This window comes from Sorex araneus, chromosome 7 (assembly GCF_027595985.1).
Source record: "Sorex araneus isolate mSorAra2 chromosome 7, mSorAra2.pri, whole genome shotgun sequence".
Lineage (NCBI taxonomy): Eukaryota > Metazoa > Chordata > Mammalia > Eulipotyphla > Soricidae > Sorex > Sorex araneus.
The window spans coordinates 34999020-35014518 of NC_073308.1; the positions used below are offsets into that span (position 1 = coordinate 34999020).

General features: G+C 51.8%; 1 protein-coding gene across 5 annotated transcripts in view; it reads left to right on the top strand.

Moving 5' to 3' along the window:
- The window catches only part of NAV1 (neuron navigator 1), a 162173-nt gene that overhangs the window by 111654 nt on the left and 35020 nt on the right, over positions 1–15499 (top strand). For all 5 annotated transcript variants that reach the window (XM_055144194.1, XM_055144196.1, XM_055144193.1 and 2 more), the window contains 6 exons: positions 8445–8583; positions 8987–9284; positions 12609–13302; positions 13691–14134; positions 14847–14888; positions 15313–15461. In XM_055144194.1, coding sequence (XP_055000169.1) covers positions 8445–8583; positions 8987–9284; positions 12609–13302; positions 13691–14134; positions 14847–14888; positions 15313–15461 — 1766 coding nt within the window. The remainder of the gene's footprint in view (positions 1–8444; positions 8584–8986; positions 9285–12608; positions 13303–13690; positions 14135–14846; positions 14889–15312; positions 15462–15499) is intronic.

Genomic DNA, 15499 nt, shown 5'->3' on the forward strand with positions numbered 1-15499 from the left:
GGGGGAGCCCAGGTTCCATACCCAGCATCCCCTAGCCGCGCCGGGCGGGGCCCCCAAAACCAAAAGGTCAAAGAGGTAGAAATCAAGGGTGCTTCAGAAATGCAGCGGTGGGGTCTGGGCTCGCAAGCAAAGCCCTCTGCACCACACCTGGCTGGAAGCAGGCTTCCGTGGAGGTTTGGGGTGGGGGAACTCCTAGGCAGTGCTCAGGGCCCCAGGGATCCATTCCCGTGACACTTAGCCAGCCAAGCTGTTGGTTCAGTGCTCGCTCCACAGAGAATTCAAGTGTGTGTTCTGAGCCTTCCAGAAAGGTAAGGTTTCGGGATCCGGAGGTTGGAGAAAGGCAGCAGAGGTGGGGGAGGGCTTGTATTCCAGCTGTTATGTCCTGTTGCATGTGGGGTCTATGATGCTAAAACGAAATGTGGCGAGGGGCCAGAAAGATAGCACAGTGGGTAGGGCGCTTGCCTCACATGTGGCGGACCTCAGTTCAATCCCTGGCACCACCTATGGTCCCATCCCCCTATCCCCAGCACTGCCAGAGTGATCCCTCCCTGAGCACAGAGCCAGAAGGAAGCCCATGGCACTCCCCAATGTGACCCCCAAATCAAACAGACACACACACATACACACAGACACACAAATTAGCTAGGTGAGAAAGCCACTCACCTAGCAGGAATTTAGGGGTTACAGAGACTGGGAATGCCTGGGTGGAGAGAAAGGGCTGATATTTCTATTCATCTGTACCTCATAAGGGTCACAAAGTCTTAGTTCTGGATTTTGTTAGAAACTTCAGTTTCGCCTTTCTTTAAACCCTCTTACATACTTTGCCTGTTGGGCTGTGGAGTCCATTTCATTTGAACAGGCTTTTTCCTCCCTCTGGTTTTTGGGCCAACGCTGGCAGTGCTGGGGCGGGGGGGGGGGGGGCTGCTCCTGCCTCTGCACAGGGGTCCCTCCTGGCAGTGCTGGGAGGCCATATGCAGAGCTGAAGATGGAACCAGGCTCGACCACATACAGAACAAGCCAGTTACACACCCTCCTTGCCCGGGCTATCCTGTGGCCGTGAGTATCCATCTTTCTCCACCCTGCAGACAGTCATTTATTTTTGAATGCCCAGCAAACAGACACGCCTTGTAAATATTAGGGACCAGGAAGTTTGCCAAATTGGAACTGAATTTAACCCTTGTATATGTTTTTTTTTTAAATGCTATGGAAAGGTTTTATTATATATTTCATTACAGAATTAGAAAATTTCAAAAAATAATTATCTGGAACCACAAAGAAAGCGGGGGAGGGGGGAGCATAATCATAGTCCTCATTTGAAAAAAAAAAGCACTCTGGCCCACGATAGAATTTTTCCTCAGATTATGAAATTCAGCACTGTCTGCCTTCCAGTGATTATCATCATATCCATGGATTCTGAAGGTTTCGTAGTACTTTGACACAGTTACCTCCTTAAGATATTCCCAACTCATTTCTTCTTCAAGATTTCAGTCATCTCAGGAACTACCTTAAATAAATCCGTGACTATTCCATAATCTGCCACTTGCAAAAACTGGAGCTTCTGGGTCTTTGTCAATAGCCATAATTGTCCTACTGTCCTTCCTCCCAGCTAGATGCTGAATGGCTCCTCATATTCCTACATCAGCGTAGAGCTTGGTGCCACTGTTTCCACTGTTTGTCCATCTTGCGTTATCATTGCAAAGGCAGCATCACTGCAGCCCGAGAAGCACCAACTGCAGAGCCTGATGACAGGACTTGAATTCAGAGCCTGTTCCCACATCTGTGCCCTCTTAATCTTACGATGATAACCATGGATACGCTGGGACAGTAGGCTAGAGCGTGGGATTGATGACTCCAACAAGGGGAAGGTAATGAAGAATTTACAAGAGGAGCTAATAGAGAGTTAGCTAAAGGCTACACTTTGGGGTGATGCTGGTTGTTATTTGCTATGTGAAGGAAAGGGGAGCCTCTCAGGAAGGGGGTCGGTTGGGGGAATGGAAGGCTCCTGCAGCCCTCCATGAGAGGACTTTAAGTCCTGCGGCAGAGCAGGAGCGAGAGAAAGAGAGTATGGGAGGCAAGGGAAGAACAGTCAGGCCGGCGAGATAGTACAGCGTAGTAACGCGCTTGCTTTGCAAAGGGACAACTCTGGTTCAATCCTTCGCATCAAACACACATGGTCCCTGAGCCCGCCAGGACTGATCCTTCAGTGCAGAGCCAGGAGGAAGCCCTGAGCATCACCGGGTGTGTCCCCAAAACAAAAAATAAACAAACAAAAAAGGAGGAAAGACCATCACTTGAAACCTCCTGGGGAGGGCAGAAAAGACGATTGAAGATATACAAAAGTTTTCAACGGGGTGGCACCAAAAAAGTAGCAATACACTTGTCTTCAAAGTAGGAAATGAGAGGTTTCAGACTTGGGGAGAGGATTAAGGGCATGAGGTGATCCATGTAAATGGGAAAATAAATATCCTGCAAAGAAAATGCTTTAATATTTCTCTGTGACCTGTCCCCGCGTTCCAGAACAATCCCTGACCAGAGTCCTGTTTACTGTCTTGTTTGTAGGGGTTTTAATCTCTCATCTGCTTAGTCAGGCTCATTTCCTCTTCTCTTCTGAGGGTCGGTGAAAATGAAAAGTGTCATTGTTCTCAGAATAACCTCCCAGGACGGCGTTCACACCAGCTTTCATTTCCATCAGCTGCCTGGTCAAGATTGTTGTTCTGATTTATAAATAGATTAAATCACAAAAGACGGCTCTGGTCTCTTGAGTCTTTCCCTCACGTCCCCGTGCCTTCAGACAGAGCTGCTCGCTACCCTGCCTTCCTGTCTCCTCCCGAGATCTATGTAAGGAAATTTTCTTTGCTTTTTTTTTTTTTTTGGCATGGTGGCCACACCCAGCTGTGTCCAAGGCTTCCTCCTGGTTCTATGTCAGGGATCATTCCTCATTCCTGGAGGGCTTTGGGGAACCCGATGGAGAGTCGAGAATTGAACTGGGGCCGGCTGTTTATGAGGCAAGTGCCTTACTCCCTAGACTGTCTCTCCCACCGGTGTGGCAAAGTTAAAGAGAAATGAAACGTAAGAGCAGTCGGAGTGACGAGACTGCTGGACTGAGCACCGGTGTGGCCTTCCCTGGATTGAGCCCACCACTCCTCCCTCCTTCCTCCTGGTCTGACCCTTCTCCTCCTTCTTAAATCAGCATTTACTCTGCGGTATTTGGACTCCCGGAGCAGATCAGTTATGGACTTTGCAAACTTTCCTGAAGACTATTATTGTTCTCTTTTGGGGGGCAGGGAAGGGGAATTGAACCACTCCCAGTGGAGTTCAAAGGCTACAGGCAGTTTAGTGCTTAGGGGTCCCACACAGTGCTCTGGATGCAACCCAGGCCACCTACTGAGAAGCACGTGCTCCAGCCCCAAGGGCCAGTCTCCCATGACTTTCTGTTCTCAAGCCTTAGTCAGTTATGTTTCAGGGGGAATCGGGGCTACCCAACTTTTCCCTCATATTGCTCTTGAATTCAGGAGATCTTGCCGAGCTAGAGAGTGCGCCCAGTGCTGGCCTTGCACTCGACAACCCAGGTTTGATCCCCAGCACTCCACAGGGTCCCCCTAGCGCCGCCAGGAGTTAGCCCTGAGCACAGAGCCGGGAGGATGTCCTGAGCAATAAATAATAAATAAATAAATCACTGCGCTGATTCCTTCAGCTTCTTCTTGATTCAAAGCTGGAACTGTGTAAAGTCAGGGTTCTCCTGCCAACCAAGCGAGTCGATTATTATAAACGACCGCAGGGAAATTTGCAGCTCTCCAGCCGCTCTCGGTTGTGTGGCACTCTGCCCAACAGTGCTCAGGCCGGTGTTGTGGTTTTGGACGTGGAGGTAGCCAGGGCCACACTTGGTGGTGCTAGGGGTGGATGAATAGAAGTGGGGGTGTGTGCATGAGAGGTTGGGGATCCCTCCGCCCTTTGATTTCCCCAATACAGTAAAGACTCCCCCCACCCCAACCAAGTCGTAAAACATATGGACAAAGTCTAGAAGGGAGAGGCAATGGTCATACAATTTTGGGAAGTTGAATATCAGAAGGTAGGAGTAAATAGATTGATTTATTTTGGTTTGAGGGCCATACCGTGTGGTGCTTAGTTAACTCTATGCTCCTCTATGCTAACTCTGTGCTCCTGGTGTAGCTCAGGAGATAACATGTTTACTGGGAATTGAACCCGGGTTTGCTGTGTTCAAAGCAAGCTCTTTACTGACTATACTATCTTTCCAGCCATAAATAGATCAGATTTAAAGGTCAGAGTCCTAAGCCAGCAATAGGGAGAGCTATGCAGTAGCTGTTGGCACCCTGGGACCTCAAAAAAGCTTGGTAATGGTTGACATCAGGTGCCTTTCATGGAACAAGGGATGGCGCTATGACCAGAAAGTTGTTTGAAAGTGTTAATGCTCAGGTCTCTTCCCCTGCAGTTCCCAGAGAGGGGAGCAGTGGTCACCCCCTCCAGGCAGGAGGTTTTTTTAGATTCTGCCCCCTAGAAGGCTGACCAGCCCAAGACAAAAAAACATGGATTCTATGAATCCATCTAGTCTGCCCGCCAAAGCCTGATCAAGTTCGCCCTGTGGGTACAAAACATTCATTCAGCTTGAGGTGAGTGTCCCAGCCTGACCCGAGCACGTGGGGCCGTGGTTGTCAGACACCCAAGAGGTCCAGGTCTCAACCAGACCAACAGGAAAACAACTGTTGCACCAGAAGTGGTACAAAGAGATTATAGAACTATTCTTTTTTTTTCCCCTTTTTGAGTCCCACCTGGCCACGTTCGGGGGTTACTCCTGTCTCTGCACTCAGGAATTACTTTTGGCGGTGCTTAGGGGGGGACCGTATGAGATGCCAGGGATCGAACCCAGGTCAGCCGCGTGCAAGGCAAACGTCCTACCCGCTGTACTATTGCTCCGGCCCCGATTATAGACCTATTCTTCTGAATGATGAGGGCCGAATGCCTCAGAGTTCAAGATGATCGTATCCTTGAAAGAAAGAAGGAAAGTCTTCATTTTTAAATGTAAAGTACCCTGGGGAATTTAAAAATATGATTTTTCCTTGCTTTTTGGGTCACACCTGGCAATGCACAAGGGTTACCTCCTGGCTTTGCACTCAGGAGTTACTCCTGGCAGTGCTCAGGGGACCATATGGGATGCTGGGAATCGAACCCGGGTCGGCCGCGTGCAAGGCAAACGCCCTACCTGCTGTGCTATTGCTCCAGCCCTAAAAATATGATTTTTAAAGTGAAAAACTTAGTAGAGGCTATAAAAGATAAAATTGAAGCCTGTACTGTCCCAAATGCCTGAACAATAGACATTCGAGAAGCAAGAACAGAAAATGGAGAGAAGGAAGTTACAAAGACTAATTTGAGGAAATTTCCTGGAATTAAAGGACATGAACTTCTAGATAAGAAGGCCTTGGTAGGAGATCCACTTGATGGGTAAACATTGGCTCACACCCAGACCCTTTATTAAGGTAGTTTTGGAATGGTGTGGAAGTTACTAGGTTTCCAGAGAAGAAACTAAAAGCCAGGTCACTCTCTAAAGAGAAGGAAGCCGAGTGGTCACCACAGACGCTGGGCGGTGGATGGGCCTGAAGATTCTAGAAGGTGGTTGCCTTCAGCCTTGCCAGAACCTCCCTTGGAAGAATAGAAGCCCAACATTTTATGACATGCCAGGGATCTCACAGAGTTTGGCTCCCATGTCACTTTTTTCCCAGAACCTACTGGAAAGTTTACTTCACTAAAAGTAGCGTCTGCTAGCGAAGGGGGGAGGCACTGGCAGGAGAGCTGGGTAGAGAGAGCCTGTCTGGGAACGGGGATCGGAGTAAACAGCGGGGCGTCTCTGGGAGTAGCCCTGAGTGTCACAGCAGCTGTGACCCCAAAACGCAGGTGGAAGGAGAGAGCCTGAGAATGTCGAAGCGTGTCAGAGAGGAGACAGATTGTGTGGGCCATGCCTGTCGAGCATCAACACCTGCTCACTCACCGTGGCCAGGAAGATGGCTCAAGGACTGGAGCATATGTCTCCCACGTGGAGCCCCTGAAATCACTCCCGGGTCCCACAAGGCCCCGGAACACACCTGAGTGAGACCCCACTGGCCCCCACCACCGAGGGGCCTGAGCCATAGTACCATATTGCTGGGCACTGAGCCATCCAGCCCACATTGCTGAACCAAATAGCACAGGGAGTAGAAACTCCCCCCCACACACACTTGTTTTTAAGAGGGGGCGCACCTGGCAGTGCTTGAGGGAATCATTCAGCACTGGGAATTGAACTGGGGTTGGCTGCATGCAAGGCAAGCCAACACCTTTTCTACCTGTACTGTCAAGACCCACAAACTTTGTAGGGGAGGTGCACACCAGGTGATGCTCAGGAGTTACTCCTGGCTCTACACTTAGGAATTAGTCCTGGTGTTTCTCAGGGGACCATAAGGGATGACAAGGATTGAGATATGCAAGGCAAGCGCCCTGCCCTCTGTACTATCCCCTCTATCCCTTCGAGGAAATGAGTTTCTGGCTTGGGAGGGAATGTTTTGGGGGCAAAGGAAGACCCAAATCTCTTGAAGAAAATAAACTCTCCCTCCTCAGTAGACTGTTAAGCTGCCTAGAAGTGGCATCAGAAGGGTGGCTTCAGAATCTTGGGTGGAGCAGCCCTTCTCTTTTTTGCAAGGACTTTTCCAGAAAAGTCAGACCTCAGGTCCCAGTAATTAATCTCAGATGGAGGCTTCAGTGCTGGGGTTTCCTCTGTCTTTAACCTAAGAGAACATGTTGTGACTGGTTTGTTTATGTGCTCGCCAGAGATCTTATCCTGACTCGGAAGAGCTGATGGGTCATAAAACCAGAATTGATCTTGCCCCCTCAGTGTTTCTCTGTGAAACAATCATGAGAGCGTAGCCCAGAACAGATGGGAGAGTTGGATTGTGTGGTGCTGGTGATGGGGGTGGGGGAGGGGGTTACTGTCATTTCATAATGATCGTATTTCATAGTACTAAATGGAAATCGCTCTGTTGGGTGTTTTAATCCCCAGGCTTGCTTTGTTCTTTCTCAGCGTATTTGGATTAATCACTACCGAGCCGCCAAAGCCAAGTGTCTAAACCACCCACTTGCCTATTCCCAGCACATGAATTAGAAGCTGAAATCTGGGCCAAGCGCTTGGATGACTTCTAGTCTGACTTTTGTTCCATGATATAAAACTCAAAATAAATCAAAAAGAAACGATCTTCCAGATAATGCACTGTCTCACGCGCAAACACACACGTGAACATGGGCACTCGCGCACGCACGCACACATGCACACACACACAGAGTTGGTAGACATAGTCCTAGGAATCCCAACACAGGACTTGGAGGCTAATCCCAGCAGACACAGATACTCGCATGTTTCCATCTTCTTGTGGTGCTAAAACATAAGTGAAAACTAAGAAACTTTATCTTCTAGAAGGCCCAGGAAGATGTCATAGAAATGTTGGAAGACTTGGAGGTGGGGAGGGGTTTATTGTCATTAAACATTAAAGAAAGTTGTCCAAGAGAGAATTTGAGCTTTGAACATAATATGCTCAGAAGTAACTTGCGGGGGCTGGAGCAATAGCACAGCGGGTAGGGCATTTGCCTTGCACGCGACCAACCCGGGTTCTATTCCCAGCATCCCATATGGTCCCCTGAGCACCACCAGGGGTAATTCCTGAGTGCAGAGCCAGGAGTAAGCCCTGTGCATCGCTAGGTATGACCCAAAAAGAAAAAAAAAGTAACTTGTGAATAGCAAATAAGGGTAGAAGAAAAGGAAATTGGTATATGTCTTAGATGAGGTCCGTAATTTTTTTTGTGGTCCATAATAGTTTTTTTGTTCATACCTGGCAGTGTTCAAGGCTTACTTCTGGCTATGAACTCAACGGGAGGGTTCTTTGGGGAACCATATGGAGGCTGGGGATCTAACCATGGTTGACTGCATGCAAGGCAATGCCCTACTTGCCGTTCTACCTCTCTGGCTGTAGAAAAGGGGTTTTGCTTAGATGTTAACGAATAAACTTTGGGGAGCCTGGGAGATAAGACAGCAGGGAAGGCACTTGCCTTGCATGCAGCCGACCTGAGTTTGGTTCCCAGCATCTCATGTGTCCTCTGAGCACCAACTGGCAGGAGTGATTCCTGAGTGCAGAGCCAGGAGTAATTCTGAGCACCACCAGTTGTGGCCCAAAAATAAAATAAAAATGAATCTCTTGCCTGATTCGAAACTCTGTTCCTTTTCCAAAAGTACTAGAAACAACCAGAAAGTTTCAGCACACTTTGAGTTACTGGCACAGCCAGGCCTAATGCCCAAGCTTTCTCCTGCAGCCAGTGTCTACACTGGATTAGAGCCGTTCTCTCACTGGTGTGAAAAATGCATGCCTTGCCTTGACTCCGGTCTCAGCTGCTGGCCTTTGTCTCCCCTGCAGCTGGGATGAGAGCAGCTCCATCAGCAGTGGCCTCAGCGATGCATCCGACAACCTCAGCTCAGAGGAGTTCAATGCCAGCTCGTCACTCAACTCCCTCCCAACGACTCCCACTGCCTCTCGCCGGAACTCCACAGTAGTGGTGCGTGAGTTTGCAAACACGTGGGCCCCCCTCCCCCCCCTGCCTGAGCCCCTTCAAGACACGGCCACTCCGGGCCCTGCCTGAGCTTACCTATGCTCTCCCACTCTCCGTGGCCTTTGCCCCTAATGCGGGGTGGGCAAGAAGAGCCCAGAGGCTGCCATGCAGAGAGACCCAGGGCGTGAGTTCTGCTCGGTATGCCGTGACGGTTGTGAGAGCGCTTCCGAGTAGGAAGGAGAAAGCAGCCCCGAACTAAGCATGCCAAGTGGGCAGTTTAGGTGAAAACGCAGACTTGATTCCGTTCTACTGACAGAGGAACAGAGTCACCCCCCCCAAAAAAAAAAATCCCTCCCCATCGTCATGTTCCCTTCCCCAGTGAATGTCTCCCTCTGCTTCTCCTCTTCAGCTACGCACGGACTCGGAGAAGCGCTCGCTCGCAGAAAGTGGGCTGAGCTGGTTTAGTGAGTCGGAGGAGAAGACCCCCAAAAAGCTGGAGTACGACAGCGGCAGCCTGAAGATGGAGCCCGGGACCTCGAAGTGGCGGCGGGAGCGGCCCGAGAGCTGTGATGACGCCTCCAAAATCGGGGAACTGAAAAAGCCCATCAGCCTGGGCCACCCCGGTTCCCTGAAGAAGGGCAAGACACCGCCCGTGGCCGTCACCTCCCCCATCACGCACACAGCCCAGAGCGCCCTCAAAGTCGCAGGTGAGCCTGGCATGGAGGAGGGACAAAGACAAAGACCCGTGTCTCTGGTTGGTCCCCTTCCTTCTGGTCACTCACCCCGTGGGGTCAAAGTAGAATTTGGGGGTATTGTTTGTTTTCTTTGGGTTTGTTTGGTTTTATTTTGGTTTGGTGGCCACACCTGGCAGTGCCCAGGGCTCACTCCTGGCAGGGCTCAGGACCATATGGGTGTCAGGGTCCCCTCGAGACAAGCTATCCCCGCTGTCCTGTTGCTTTGGCCTCTAAAAGCAGATGTTTGCTTAGCTTTATTTTATTTTATTTTTATTTATTTATTTTTATTTTTTTTCCTTTTTGGGTCACACCTGGCGATGCACAGGGGTTACTCCTGCTCATGCACTCAGGAATTACTCCTGGCCGTGGTCAGGGGACCATATGGGATGCTGGGAATAAAACCTGGGTTGTCCGCGTGCAAGGCAAACGCCCTACCCGCTGTGCTATTGCTCTAGCCCCTATTTTATATTTTTTTAAATGTAAGAGCTAACACTATAAGCTATAAAACATAGGTGCAAATATTCATGACCTTGATTTGGCAACAGAGTCTCAGATTTAATATCAAGAGCTTGAACTTTATAAATATGCAAAATTCAGAGGCGGGGAGTGGAGCGGTAGTACAGCGAGGAGGGCGTTTGCCTTGCACGGGGCTGACCCAGGTTTGGTCGTCAGCATCCCAGATGTTCCCCTGAGCACCACCAAGAGTAATTCCTGAGTGTAGAGCCAAGAGTAACCCGTGAACATCATTAGGTATGGCCCAAAAAGTAAAATATTAAATTAAAAAAATAAATCACTGTCACTGTCATCCCATTGCTCATCGATTTGCTCGAGCGGGCACCAGTAACGTCTCCATTGTGAGACTTGTTGTTACTGTTTTTGGCATGTCGAATACGCCATGGGGAGCTTGCCAGGCTCTGCCGTGCGGGAAGGATACTCTCGGTTGCTTGTCGGGCTATATATAAAGAGATAAAATTGTACAATGGGACAGTCTGAGGAGAGCTGACACTCGGGTGGAGGGTGTAATGTTGGAGTGTTTGATGCATGCAACTCTGCCATCATTAACACTGTAAGTCAAGTCAAGTCATGGTGGCTCCATGTCTGCTTGGCTTTAGCTGTGTCGTTTTAGCTGGCCTTCCCAGGAGCCCTCTAAGCAAGGTGTGTGTGGCAGCCGCCCTTAGCAAATGCAGCTGTGCCTACATCACCCAGTTCAGGAGTAGTGGAGCGCTGACTATATCTGTTCACACACAGCACTGTAGCACTGTCGTCCCGTTGTTCATCGATTTGCTCTAGTGGGCACTAGTAACGTCTCCATTGTGAGACTTGTTGTTACTGTTTTTGGCATATTGAATACGCCACGGGTAGCTTGCCAGGCTCTGCCGTGCAGGCGGGATGAAGGAATCGAACCCGGGTCGGCCGTGTGCAAGGCAAATGCCCTACCCGCTGTGCTATTGTTCACACAACTTTGGGTTTTGTTATTCTTTTTGGGGGGTTGGGGATGGGTGGAGGGCATAACCAGCATTCCCCCAGAGCTGTTCCTTGTTCTGTGCTCAGGCATGACTCCTGGCTACGTGCCCCCATAGGCAGCATTGGGGATTCGAACTGGGAAGGGCCACATGTGTGACAAAGGGCCTTAACCCCTGTATTATTCCTGTGAAACCTGAGATGATTTTTTTTTTAATGTAGGAGTACTCTGTTTATTCAACCATTGATTAAACTGATTGAATCCCCAACGTGATCTTGACCTGCCTTCACATGCCTCCCATTGGTGGTTTCATTCCTCTCCTGAGGAATTCAGCTGCTGTACTTAACTTTCACGGGGTCCACGTGTGTTATGATAAGATAGCACTAAGATTGCTCGAGAATCATCCCTGGGGGCCACTTTCCCCTGACCAGCCCCTTCCCCAGTCTCTGGTTCCCTGTAGCTATTGCTATTCTCGAGTTCTGTGGTTTCCACTCGCCAAGCCTGTGTCCACCCATAGCCTCTTCTAGCAGGTCCATGAAAAAATGATGGGTGTTTGACCTGGGGTCCGCCTGGACAGGAGCTGAGAGGAGTCGGGAAGCAATGCCGAAGGCTACTGAAGGCTACTATCGTTAAGGTTTTCATTTCTGCCTTGGCAGCCATGAAATATTTCTCCCTTATTCCTGTCATCACGCGTAAGCAGGTTGAAAACCACTGCTCGGATTAACTCCTACCTGTCTGAGTTTTGGTTTTTTTTGGCGGGGGGGTCAACCTGGTGATGCACAGGGGTTACTCCTGGCTCATGCACTCAGGAATTACTCCTGGCAGTGCTCAGGGGACCATATGGGATGTTGAGAATCAAACCCGGCTTAGCTGCATGCAAGGCAAACGCCGTACCCGCTGTGCTATCGCTCTAGCCCCTGGTCTGGTTTTTTGTTTTGTTTTGTTTTTCTTGTTTAAGAACCTCACCCAATAGTGCCCAGGACTTATTCCTGGCTCTGTGCTCAGGGATCACTCTTGGCAGGGTTTAGGAAACCCTATGTGGTGCCAGGGATCAAACCTGAATGGGCTGTTTGCAAAGTAAGCATCCTGCCCACACTTCCTTGACCAGTTGTGAGATGTACCTCCTCATATTATTTTTGGATCTGCGCCTGCCTGTCTTAACCCAAATCCTAATCTGGGAGCAGAACACAACAAACAATAAAGCAGAACAAAATTATCCTCGGCTGTCCTTCCCCAGAAACCTCCTCGCTTGTGGCAGGAAATTCCATCGGCTTATGTAGTCCCCACTTACCATTCTTCAGCCCACTCACATTCTACAATTTTACCATAGAATCATCACACGTTTTATGCCAAAAAAATTTTTTTTATTTAAAGCGGGATGCAACTATTCTATGAATCTTGAAGCAAAATTTTGCTGATGTTACTTTTAAAATCACTTTTTTACAGGACAGAGAGATAGTCCTGGGGATTAAGGTGCTTGCCTTGCATGCAACTGACCCAACTCAATTTGCCTACCACATGTTGACCCCCCCCCCCCCAGTACTGCCATTGGCTAGTGACCCCCAAGCACAGAGCTGTGTTCCAAGCACTGCCAGGTGTGGCTCAATGCCCCCGCCACCTCTCCCAAAGAAAAGCCCTGCACTGTTAGCAAACGAAGGTGCAACCTGAGGTTACACGGAATACTTGTGAATATACACACATGAGGTGGCTGCGATTGATTACGCGGTGCAGTAAGGGGTATATAACAGTGTCCCCTTCTCCCGCAGAGGGAGGGGAACGGGGCTTTGCAGAGTCTCCGTCTCAGCTGCTGCTTCCTCCGTTCCTTCCCCCTGCAGGCAAACCTGAAGGCAAAGCCCCCGACAAGGGGAGGCTGGCGGTCAAGGGCTCGGGCCTCCAGCGTTCCTCCTCGGACGCCGGCCGCGATCGCCTGAGCGAGGCCAAGAAGCCCCCCTCGGGCATCGCCCGCCCATCCACCTCAGGGTCCTTTGGCTACAAGAAGCCACCTACTGCCACGGGCACCGCCACCGTCATGCAGACGGGGAGCTCGGCCACGCTCAGCAAGATCCAGAAGTCCTCGGGCATCCCCGTCAAGCCAGTGAACGGACGCAAGACCAGCTTAGACGTGTCCAACAGCGTGGAGCCTGGCTTCCTGTCCCCCGGAGCCCGCTCCAACGTCCAGTACCGCAGCCTGCCCCGGCCGGCCAAGTCCAGCTCCATGAGCGTGACCGGGGGCCGGCCCGGCCCCCGCCCCGTGAGCAGTAGCATCGACCCCAGTCTGCTGAGCACCAAGCAGGCAGGCCTCACCCCCTCCCGGCTGAAGGAGCCCTCCAAGGTGGCCAGTGGCCGGACCACCCCCGCCCCCGTCAACCAGACGGATCGGGAGAAGGAGAAGGCCAAGGCCAAAGCAGTGGCCTTGGATCCAGACAGCATCTCCCTGAAGACAGTTGGCTCCCCCGAGAGCACGCCCAAGAACCAGCCCAGCCACCCGGCGGCCCCCAAGCTGGCGGAGCTCCCACCCACCCCTCTCAGGTGAGTGCCTCGCCCGTCTGGCCTCATGGGGGGTGGGGGGCTCCCCCTCACCTGCTCCCGTGCCTGACACGTTCCTTCTTCTTCCTCGGGGCTGTTTGTCCTCTCACGGCCACCTGTCCACCGCCCTCGGGTGGCTCTGTGACTGGGTCCACTTACACCCTATGTTGGTGTGTCCTTTGCTGTGACCCCCTCGTTGTGGACCTTCCGCTGGCCAGTGCTCCACGCCCGCATCACCCCTGTCCTCAGTCAGCCTCACGGGGCCACGTCGATGCTCAGCAAACGGGACTCGAGGACATGGCGCTGGACTCCCCCCCAGGAGGGGCCCCTGCTCCTGGCTTCCCACCAGCCGCGCGTGTCCTCAGTGTGGGGTCTCGTCCTTCCTCCGCAGGGCCTCGTCCAAGAGCTTTGTCAAGCCTCCCTCGCTGGCCAATCTCGACAAGGTCAACTCCAACAGCCTGGACCTGCCCTCGTCCGCCGACGGCCACACCGCCAAGGTCCCCGAGCTGCACGCTCCTGGCGCGGCCGCCGGCGGCCCGCTCACTTCCTGCTTCACGCCCAGCCCCGCGCCCATCCTCAACATTAACTCGGCCAGCTTCTCCCAGGGCCTGGAGCTCATGAGTGGCTTCAGCGCCCCCAAAGAGAGCCGCATGTACCCCAAGCTCTCAGCCCTGCACAGGAGCATGGAGTCCCTGCAGATGCCCATGAGCCTGCCCAGTGCCTTCCCCAGCAGCACCCCCGTCCCCACCCCCGCCGCGCCCCCCGCCGCCCCCCCGGAGGAGGAGACAGAGGAGCTGACGTGGAGTGGCAGCCCCAGGACCGGGCAGTTGGACGGGTAGGTGAAGGGGCTCGAGCTGGGCCTGGCGTTTTGCTGGTGCCGTTGGATGGGCTCGAGCTGGGCCTGGGTCTTCGCTGGAGCCAGAGGCACCAGCGCCAGGGCTGGGAACCGCCGGGTTACTCTCATTCTCCTCGTCCTCAGTTCCTTGCGCTCTGAGGCATTTTCTTCTTTCTTCTCTTCCTCCCCTTTCCCTTTCCCTTCCCCTTCCTCTCCCCACCTCCTATTCCCCTTCCCTTCCTTTCTCTTCCTTCCCCCTCCCGCCCTCCATTCCTTCCTTCCTTCCTTCCTTCCTTCCTTCCTTCCTTCCTTCCTTCCTTCCTTCCTTCCTTTCTTTCTTTCTTTCTTTCTTTCTTTCTTTCTTTCTTTCTTTCTTTCTTTCTTTCTTCCTTTCTCTTTCTTTCTTTCTTTCTTTCTTTCTTTCTTTCTTTCTTTCTTTCTTTCTTTCTTTCTTTCTTTCTTCTTTCTTTCTCCTTTCTTTCTTTCTTTCTTTCTTTCTTTCTTTCTTTCTTTCTTTCTTTCTTTCTTTCTTTCTTTCTTCCTTTCTTCCTTTCTTTCTTCCTTTCTCTCTCTTCTTTCTTCCTTTGTCTTTCTTTTTTTCTCCCTCTCTCCTTTCTCTCTCTTCCTTTCTTTCTCTCTCTCTATCTCTCAAACTCCCAAACTCTGGTTTCTTAAAGGACCCACATTCTTCTCTTTTCTTTTTTCTCCACAGTAGTCAGCGGGATCGGAACACCCTGCCCAAGAAAGGACTCAGGCAAGGCTTAAATTTGTTCTTCTGCCCTTACCCCAGGGATTCTTGGAGTGTGGGAAAAACCCTCCTGGGACGTGTCTCACGCTCCAGTCATGCGGCCCGTTTAACCAAGCCTCTGGCACTGGGTTCTGCCTGACACGCGCAGGTGCGAGTCACTTTCCAGCCGCAGTGGCAGAGGAGAGTCAGGCCAGCCTGTGGACTCGCTGCCCTGGAGTAGCCCGTGCTCCCAGTTCCACCAGAGCCTCCTCCAGCTTTCCTCCCTGGGAATCGGGGACGTGCATCCACGTTGCCCCCCCCACCGCCCTCCTTGGGGCTCACTTCATCCGGCTTTTTCCCCCACGCTGCGGGAAGAGACGCGCATCACCCCAATTCCCCTGGTGTCCCTTGTCATTCCCGGCCGTGCTGAGCTTCTGTGGCTGTCCTGTAGGTACCAGCTGCAGCCGCAGGAGGAAGCCAAGGAGCGGCGCCACTCCCACACCGCCGGGGGGCTGCCCGAGTCGGACGACACGGCGGAGCTCCTGTCGCCCCCCGCGCTGTCCGTGTCACTGAGTGCCAAGGGCCAGCTCACCAACATAGGTCAGTGCCGCCGGCGCTCACCGTGGCCTGGGAGGCGG